General features: G+C 45.1%; 1 protein-coding gene across 1 annotated transcript in view; it reads left to right on the top strand.

Annotated features, from left to right (window-relative positions):
* The first annotated feature begins 2112 nt into the window (after nucleotides 1–2112).
* Nucleotides 2113–10238, top strand: part of WWC3 (WWC family member 3) — a 106842-nt gene continuing 98716 nt past the window's right edge. Inside the window, exon 1 of the mRNA XM_082498641.1 lies at nucleotides 2113–2336. Coding sequence (XP_082354767.1) covers nucleotides 2128–2336 — 209 coding nt within the window. The 5' untranslated portion in view covers nucleotides 2113–2127. The remainder of the gene's footprint in view (nucleotides 2337–10238) is intronic.

Here is a 10238-nt window from a genome sequence, read left to right as displayed (position 1 = left end):
AACAAGAAAATTGAATGCCCCAAAGCTTTGTTAATATACACCTCGGTCTTTTGAGAATGCCTACCTCTGCTAAATAAAACCTCTGACAATCTGGGAGACATACTTAAAATAATAGAAACTGCAACCGCTGAAAAACACCGAGTTTGTACTGTGCTTTAACTCTGCCCTCTTTGAAATACGCCTCAAAAATATTGTAATACACAAGCAGCACCTTGCTCCTGTAGATACTGCTGAACTCTCGGAACCACATGAGACAGCCGAACACCCAGTCTTTGCTGAAGCAAAACCTCTGTTGAGATGATCCAAACATAACTGTCATGCTTTTGAAGGTCAAATCTACAACCCCGCATTTACTAAATTTCACACCTTTAGCACATTTTTAATCTACTTCACCATTGCCCTTAGAGCTTCATACACTGCTTTGCTTTCATCACTAAACCCACATATTACACCCTCTATTCACACCTCACTGCTGACAACAGCCCCGGTAAGAAGATTCCAGTCTACTCCTATTGAAATAACCTATGAAACACAGGTAAAACACCTGATCTGTCCTGTTATCTATACTGCCTCTCTCATGCACTGCTCTGTTCTTTGACAACTAATGGTTTGGTGAAGGTGGTGGGAATAAAAGAGAAAGGCCTAAGAAGTCAGGAGCAAAAATCCTCTATTTTCCTGCATTTATAACCATGCTGCAGCAATTAATGTTCCTGGAGCTGTAACTTAAAAAGAGTGAATGCAATTGGAACGTAATTGGAATTGCAGTATAATCCCTGGCAGGGTATTGCCAATTTCAGGGGGCTGAGTTAAGGTTGTTTGTGAATATATTGTTAACTCCTTTCCTATTTTTCAGCAGCTTAGCCTGCATTAACTTAACTCTTTTATTTCCAGATTTTCAAAGGTTTAGCTGAAGTCAGCGCCCCGGAAAGGCATGAAGTACCACAGGCCAACTTTACCTCTGGTCTGAGTAAGTTTGGGGGAATTTAATTCTAGGTGGGAGCTGGAAGTCTGCGTTGTGGTCTCCAGCAGGCTTAGGTCAAATCAGACACAGCTGCTTTCTGCTCCACAGGATGAGGTTCAGGGACCGGGTTGGGATGCCGAGCGAGCCGGGTGTGTTATTTTCCACCATCCGTTACCCAAGCACGGATACAGCACCAGTGCTGCGACTTGTACGTGGCCCTCAACGCCTCTCTTCCATCGTCTTTCCTGGCTCTGTCGCAGACCTCTGTCCCTTCCCCACATCCCTGCACACATCCAGATTGCTCAGCACCCTCAAGGCGTTTTTTTGGGGGGGAGGGAGGGGGACACCGCTGGATGCGTGACCCAGCGAGGGCCGGCCATGGCTCCCCTCCTTCCTTCGCGACCCCTCCCCCCAACCCGGTCCCCAACGGGCCCCAGGGCGGAACGGGTCGGGCCCCGGCGGGGCCGCAGCCACCTTCCCCCGGCCGGAGCCCAGGCCGGAGGGCTACCGCCCTCTCTCCGTAGCCGACGTGTCTGGGTTTGGGCCCGGCTTCCGCGGCGCGGGGTGCGGCCGCCCGGCCGGGTCCAGCCGCTTCCCTCCTCCCCCGCAGGCCAAGCCGGGCCGGGTCGGGGGAAGGGGCCGGGGCGGGAGGGTCCTCCCGCCCCGGCCCCTTCCCCCGACCCGGCCCGGCCCTCCGCGGCGTGGGAACAGCCGGGCGGGGCGGAGGCGGGGGCCGGGCCCTGGCGGAGGGAGGGAGGGAAGATGGCCGGGGCAGGCGCCGGGCGGGAGCGGGGGGAGGCGACGGCGGGGCGCTGCTGAGCGGCGGGGCGGGGGCGCTCGGGCCGGCGGGCCGAGCTCGGGGGCTGGGAGCCGCGGCGGCGCGGGGCAGGTCCCGGGCGGGGTTAGGAAGCGCGGCGGGGCTGGTCCCGGCGCGGAGCGGGGCTGGCGCGGGGGAGGATGAGCCCGGCGCGGCGCAGCCGGAGCCGCCTGAGTCCCGCTCCCTGCGGGGCCGCCTGTTAGTGCTGGAGGAGGAGGAGGAGGAGGAAGAGGAGGCGGCGGCGGCGGGCGGCCGCGGCCCAGGCGGGACGGGAGCTGCCCCGGCGGCGAGCGGGGAGCGGGTTTCGGCTGGAGCTGGGCGGCGGCTGCGGCCCGGCGGCGGAGCGGCCATGCCGTGGTTGAGCGGCGGGCGGCGGCGGCGGCAGCAGCAAGTGGCGGCGGGACAGGGCGGCGGGCCGCCGGCGGGCGGGCAGCGGGGCCGGGAGAGCTCGGAGCTACCGCTGCCCGCTGGTTGGGAGGAAGCGAGGGACTTCGACGGGCGAGTCTTTTACATCGACCATAACACCCGGCAGACCTCGTGGATCGACCCCCGGGACAGGTAAGGGGCGGGAGCCGCCGGCAGACGGGGGAGATCCCCGGGGGAAGGAGGGCCCCGAGCGCGGTTTGCTCCGCCGCCGCCGAGGGCGCCTCTTCGAGGCCTCCCCGTCCCCCTCTCCCGGCGCCCTCTCCCCCTCGGCGGCCGGGCCGGGCCCGTCGGCGACATTTTCCTTCCCCCGGCCGCGGGCAGGGTGTGGGCGGCGGGGCCCTCCGCCTTGCCCCGAGGCGGGAAGGGGGGCCGGGGTACGGGGTGGGGGGGTCCCTGTCACCCCGGCCCTCCTCGGCCGATGCGTGTGGAGGGAGACCCGAGGGGCAGAGCCCCTACCCCTGCGGCTGATGAGTTTGCCGCCGGTGTTAAGGTTAAATTTGATTTAAAAAAAAAATAAATCCGGGAATTGGGGCTTTTTTATTTTTTGCCCGTGGTGGGTGCTCAGACCAAGTGGTGTCTCTCTGTTGGGGGGGCAGATGGGGCGGACAGGGCCACACCGCCTCTGTTTGTGCTCCTCCAATAACTGCACTAGCCCCGCTGCAACCCAGTGGCTTGGCCATCCTGATTTATTAGCCGGGCTGAACTAATTGGCAGCAGCAGGCTGGAGGCATGCTGAAGTAATTTGGTAGATTACCTCCTCATAAAAGATAACGCTGCGTGGAGGTAAGCAAACCGGTAAATTCCTGCAGTTAATTTGACAAATACGCGGTCTGCTACAAATTACCCGTCTGCTGCGTTGTTTCGGGATAGCGTTTTCACGGCTCTCGGGCCTGGCGGTGCGTGGTAGGATTGGGTTAGGCCTTTTCGTTTTAATTGGGGTGAATAAACACAGACGGGGTTTACATATTTCAGTAGAAATATGCCTTATAAGCAGTATTTAAGCGTCATAGCTTAAAACTGGTGGAAGCGCGGACGGTCTGCAGCGGGTACTGCCCGGTGAACACAACCTCACTTGAAAGCGTTCGCCTAAAAATTTCCACGCGGAGTTAGTGAACACAAGTGTCAGTATTCTAGGTGTCTGCGAAATAAGAAACATATGTCTCTGTGTATACTTTTCTATATTAAACAATGTTTTTATAGTAAGTGAAAGTTGGACAAGGACAGTTTGAACCTCAGCCAGAGCTACCTTGCCAGAAGTATGCCTGGAATGTTAAGCAGGCCACAGAAACATTTAAGCACAGTCTGGGTTAAAGACTGTGGTAATTTGAGCGATTCCTGCCGTCTTTCACAACGATACATAACTGTTCAAATAGCCTAAATATTTACCTACTAGATCAAGATCTTTTGTCTCGTTATTTAGATTTACTTATGCATGCACATATTTTTTTTTTTTCTGAGGCATTGAATATTTGTTAGCGTGCTTTAGATATACATGTTGTAGAAAAATGTGCTATGCATTTTAGTGTCAGCTTTCTTGTATTATGCTGTTTTAAAGGTACAGAAACATGTCTGTGGCTTCTTTCCATGTCATCCTTTCCATTAAATTTCAGAGGGTATGCAGTTTTGTCTTCTGGGATATCTTGCATACAGACAATAATGAAAAATTAGATATTTACTAGTGTTTACATTCAGTTATCATTCAACTTAAATAATATTGCTAAAATTATGACTTCATGTTTTGAAGAAATGATTAAAATGCCACACAATGCTTGAAAATGTCTAAATATTTCACAGCAATGTATAAACTTAGATTTATTTTTCACATAGGGTAAGAAGAGGCTGTAGAGCAGAGATTGAGACACATTGGGGCAGGTAGAAAAGACATCATGTTTTCATGAGTGCCTATCAGTAGTTTCTACAGAATTCAAGTAGCAGGAGCTAGTTTTAAGATTGCAATGATAATCTCTGTTTGAGGGTAGACTACTTTTGTTACTTTGGTGAGATTTCTGTGTTGTGCATAGTGGAAAATGACGAGCCTTTTTGGTTTTCAGTGCAGCTATTCAGATTCCCAAAGGCAGCAGCAAAGTAGGAAAGAATCAGGCTAGTTGCGTTCTGCCAAAGTTTGGGAAAGAAAGGTCAGAGTAACGGGGAGATGGTACCAAAGCTGTGTTTCTGCAGAAACAGGTTGAAAAAGTGGAGGGCAGAATAACCTCTTGAATCATACGTACCTTGGCATTTTGAGTTTGGCATAGAGTGACAGAGATCAGACTCCCATTTCTGTATTTGTGGAGTGGTTTCATTTGTATCCAGGAGGGATTGGACAAAGCTATGGGACCTCAGGCCATGCTGCACTTGATCAGGGCTCTGAGAATCAGCACCTCCAAGCTTTCCTATGGGCAGTAGTCTCATAAGCATACCCACGGGCTCCTCTTTCCCTGTAACTGGCACTTAGTAGTTCGTTTTTCTTTTCAGCATCCCCCCTGAGATTTCGCAGCCTATTGTATAGTTTGGTTAGTGAATTTAATTTGAAGCACTTATTTGCTTAAAAAAAAACAAACAAAAATCTTCCCCCCAGCCCCTCAATGTTTTTCCCATTGAAGCCAAGAAAAGAAGGAAATACTAATTGGAGAAGTTGAGGACGGAGAAATGTGCTCGGGAAAGGTGACAAGGGCAAGGGAGCTAAGTCAAAATAATACAGAGGGAGAGGGGGTTAAGGACTCAGAAGTGGATATCTTACAATTTTTTATGGTAAGAAAAAGTGGAAAAAAAGAAGAAAGAGGGATACTAGTAGAAGGGTGATAAAATGAGCAGATTTGAGAAGCATCTTATCTTTGGTATCAAATCAGTGGTTAGGTTGGGGGAGATACTGTGTTGATCTGTGTGGATTGTGTGTAATGAGTAGATTGCAGATGGTTGTCTAGCCGGTCCTGTAGATCTCTGAATGGAGCCCTTCAGTGCATGTTTTCATCTCATGAAAGTAGTAGTCTGTTATCTTAATAGATTGTAAGTTCTTCAAGGCAGTGAACTGCCTTTTTATCTTGTGTTTGCACAGTACTTGCTATATTGAGATTCTGGTCAATAACTGGGGACTGTAAATGATCTTATAAAAAGACTGACTATGTTTGTGGTTGATATTGATGATCCTGGTGGCACCAAGGATCTGTTGCTGTTTGTTACAAGACTGTTTTCAAGTGATTAGAGCTTAGCCAAAACTGTTGGGAGTTTGGCAAAAGCTTTCTAAGCTGGTGAGCCTTGTTGGATTTGTTGTATGTGGAAACTTCAAGCTAAAAGACAGCGTTGGTTTTTTGGAACAACACTAGGGGAGAGGGAGTGTTTCCTTCAGCTTTGTAATGTGAGTTGTCTTGTTTGTTTGAAGATTTAAATCATTGTGGTTTGGAGTGAGGATTTTAAACTTGCAAGGTGTAGTGGTGTTTTTGCATGGAGAAATCTTCTGTTTTGGCTAGTTTGGGAAGCATTGAAAAATCGGTATGGGCTGACTTAGATTTTAGCAGCTGCGTGTGCAGAAACTTCCTGCAAGCTGGACTGCTGGTATGTTAATTGAAGTCGGGGAGCTTTTCTGTCCTGTGTCCTAATCAGCCTCTTAATTGTGAGACCTAAAAGCTGCTTAATTTAAACACAGGAGAAAACCCCATGCCTTGTAGAAGAGGTGGGTTGGAACAAGGAATATGGGAACAAGTGGGGTTGGCCTTGGAATTTGACAGAGGGGGGGGAATTTCAGTAGGTTGTGGAAAGTGAAGCAATCAGGAGTTGGGGGTAGGGAGAAGGAGGATGGCACCTAAAGCCTGGGAAGAAAAAAGTAGGGGAACTGGACTGAAAACCAGTAGGGCAGGGAAAAACAGGTAAGAAGAAACCGGTCTGGTGAGGGTTCAGGTTGTGAGGGTGTCAGCTCTTTTCTTGGCTGTACAGGGAACCCCGAGGGAAAAGAAGGAGCACTGAGTTTGGATGAGGAATCTTCAGTCGGAAAATACGTATAAAAGGCAACATGCAAAGTCTTGGTGAAGAAGGGAAGATAGTTGGAAGGTGAAATAGGAGAACTGTGTGTGAAATGCGAGGACAGGGGTCGGGAAGTGCAAGATAATGCTGGAAAAGGAGACTGATGAAAATTCAGAATTGTTGAGGTTGGAAATGAACAGGAAAGGCTTATGGGCTTGAAACAAGGAGTCAGTTTGGGAAAGTCATTAGGCAATAGCTATGTTATTAGGAGTGCAGAATAAAAATGCTCAAGTGAGTAAGGGGCAGAAAAGTCCAGAGGTGCTGGCTTTGTTTTTTTTTTCCCCTGAACTATTTCAGGACTCCTCATTCTTATAATTTATTTGCTTTTAGCAAATGTCTGTATTAGTTTGCCTCTTCACTCTGTGGGCTAGGACAAAGACAGTCCATTACTACTATTGTTTCCTCAGTTATGGCAAAGTGTGATGTTCAAACCCACATGCTGGTGTGATGCTACACAATATGATTTCTCTTTCCCCAGTTTGTTTTTATAAAGGAATAGGAGATTAAAAGTAAGAAGCTTAAATCAAGAGCATATTCATGTCAAATATTCAAAGCTGGAAAATTCCAGACTTAAGTTGCTTAATTACTTCTTGTTTTGTATTAAGTAGTGTCAAACTACCGTTTTGTATATTTTCTTGCCTTGTTTGATACATGGAGAGGAGCAACCCTGAGGACAGATCAGAGGGCTGTGAAGTGGACAAGAATTGCTGAAATGGGAAGATGTGCCCCTCTCTAGTGAGACACAGGATCTGTTGGCACACCAGTGCGTGATATGGTTAGAAAAGCAGTGGCCTCTGTGTCAAGACATATCTCCTAGAATATTGGAAAGTATCTGTCCAGTTGACATTCCTCAGCAACCCAAAGACAATCAGAAAAAGCATTTAAATAAAGGATTTTCACGAATAACATTTTTCTGGGCCTGGCTTAAACCCCCTGCACTGAGAGGCACAATTAGTGTCATTCAGTATTAGAATTCAGATGCTTCTATTCCAAAGCATCAGAAGATGAAGGCAACAGAGTAGTCAGTACGGCTCCGATTTTTGAAAGTTTGCTTCAAGTTAGTATGTGTTGTCAGACTCTTCATGTCTACTTCCTTTTTGTTGTGATTATCGACTGTGTTAACTCACAGTTTTGTTTTGAACTAATGCTATTTGTGGAATGGGGAAAAACCAATGTGATTGTTGATCATTATTTTAATGTTCCCTCTGAAAATGTTATGATAACTGGACAGATTTAAATCACGTGCTTTATTTGATTGTGATGCAGGCTGTTAATGTAAAACATAAAATGTAACCTATAGGGTACACAAATGTGTTTTTGGAAGTGATGCTTTGAAAAATGTTTAAAGGGGAGCAGAATTGCTGAAATACTAATTTGGTTGTGATTTTATAAATTGACTCTCTAGGCTGTCAGTGCCAAGTTCACAAGAGATGGAGATGGTTGTAAAGAAAAAAAAAAATTGAGTACGGATCTGGAAAATATGCTCTCCCATGAGAGCAAAAGAGCTGAATTTATTCAGTTGAAGAGGTGTTTAAGAAGTGGTTTGAGTACTGTTCATAAAAAGAGATGATACCGGAGACTTCAGAGCTCTTTTGTTTAGTAGATTTATAATAATATCTGATAGTCAGAAGTTGAAACCAGAAATATGATATGGTTTTAATAGTCAGAGATATTAAATGTCAGAGTAGTTTTTCCACTCCTTTAGCTCTCTAGATGAAATTTCCAAATTCTTTTTTTTTGCCTGATTTAAGTCAGCTATCACTTGAAATCCCATTGTCTATGACCATCTATTTTTACTGCCTCTATTGCATGATATATCATTTGACCTATATATTATATGTATAGCTATATATTTCTCATAAGGATTGGCAGAACAGCCATCCTTTCATGAGAAAGTGGAGAGCTTCTCTTGCTGATTATTTCTCTTAACACGGCAAGGAAGAAATCCAGTTTATCCTTGTCACTTGAGGCGTCTGGGTCACTGCAGTTGCATCATTTGATTACCTCAAGTTAGCAGTAAATACAGTGGACTTGATAGAATTTATATTAAAAACATTGCATATAAAGTAGGACTTGAGATCCAGATGTTTTGAATTTTCTGTGCAAATGTCAAACCTGGATGCAGCCACAGTGTGGATGGGAAAGTTGTGCAGCTGTGTGACTGCTCTCCTGGCATGTGACTGGGAATACATGCTGCAGCACATGGTGCTGAGAAAGGGCTGCACTGCCCTAACCCTCCCTGGTCAATCTGCACATATTTGTACTTTAGTTCTTGTTCAGAATAATGCAGTAATATTTTTAAAGGCATGCTGTAGCTGACTTTTTTTTTTTTTTAAGTTTTACATAATACCATGATAAATCTACTTCTCTGTCTTTCAGGAGGGAGATACATTCATGTTTGTTTTTTTTTTTTTTTTTTTTTTTTTTTCATGCTGGCTGGTAGGTCTAAAAACAGGCAGGTATTTAATTTTAAATTGTGAGTGACTTCCATGAAAATGGAAAATTAATGTAGGTGCAAACTTCCTAGAACTAATGCTAGTTGGTATTATATATGTTTTTCAAATTGAGTCTTTCATCTGATTGATAGATTCTGATAACAAGTAAATGTTAATCAGCTGATTCATGGTAAATAATTTTAAATGATTGCCTTTCCCCCCCTTGATCTCAGCTCTCTGGTTTGAATATTTTAATAAGGTAGCTTTTAATTTGTTGTCAGATTTATGTTGCTGGGGAAAAAGCAATGCCTGTATGAAGTGAACATTCATGTTTTCTTGTAATTCAACGTTGTTAAAAATGAGTGCTACATCTCTAGTTATTGAGGATTATAAATTTTTTTAGCAGTTTTTCAGTGTCTCAGAAAGTAGAGGTGGGAGGCAGCCACTCTTTCTTCCTAAAGGTGAAAAGTTTTCCTTATAGTACAATAGTAGTGAATTATGGTTTATTTAATTGGGTTTTACAGGTTAAAATACATACACTTTGAAAATCTAGCTTAGGTAGCCTAAAACTGCAAGAGATAATGCCTGTGTGCTAAAGCATCAAAACAGCTATTGAGCCACGGTAACCTCATTAACAAAAACCGATGTTAAGCTGCTTAATGTTTTGTTAAGGTGAAGGTTTTGTGTGCGTGTGTAGTTTTTACATCTAAATGGAAGTGTTTTCAGCAATTAGATAAGGAATGCAGACACCTGCCTTATTGTATTTGTGTGCATGCTAGAAAGGACTAAATTAGCGCTTGTGACTTCAGTGTGTTGGCAGATGTTATGAGGTCTTTTCTTGAAGGGTTGGGTGAGATGGTATTGACTGCCTCACGTATGAGTTGGATCTTATAGTAAGAAACCGTGATCTGTTGGATGTTGTCAGTGCTTGAAACTGTCAGAGAAAGTACTTTCGTATTTCTTGTATGTATAAATCAATGTATGTCTGGGTCAGTATAGGCATAATGGTTGTATTTATTATCGTTACACAGCACCAAGCATTATTAAAAGAAAATCGGGTATTTGCATTGACATATCTTCTAAAGGGTGTGAGGGGGAAGTGTCCGCTTTTCAGGATCTATAACCTGCACATGTGAGAATGCAAGATTTGAAGAGTCACAAGGCTGGGACTGGGTTTTAAGTTCTATTGTATGGAGAAAAAATTCCTATTTAGGCTTGGATTCTAGTGATAAGTTTAGTTTGAGAGATAACAACTTAGTGTTTTTAGTGAATGTAAATATAGTGACAGCACTGTGCAAACATAAGAACAAATGACTTGCAGGCAATAAAAAAAATTAGAAACTTATCTATAGCAAAGTCCTGTTAAGCTCCATGAAGGTGCCTGTTAAATGTAATGTTGGTTTATAATTTTGTGTTGTTAACTGGAAGGTAGAGCTTTGTAAAGTGGTATGTGAGGCCAAACAGAAGTATTTAGTTGACATTTTGGTGAAACAAAGTAAAACTAATACTCTTTCTGCCTACAGTTAAAAATAGAACTTCCTGAATATCTTATCTGCTGCAGATGTGACAGTTCACATTCACCAGC

Source organism: Vanellus vanellus (genome assembly GCF_965231255.1).
Source record: "Vanellus vanellus genome assembly, chromosome: 1".
NCBI lineage: Eukaryota > Metazoa > Chordata > Aves > Charadriiformes > Charadriidae > Vanellus > Vanellus vanellus.
Note: the sequence above shows the minus strand (reverse complement) of the source record. Positions and strands in the feature narration are given on the sequence as shown.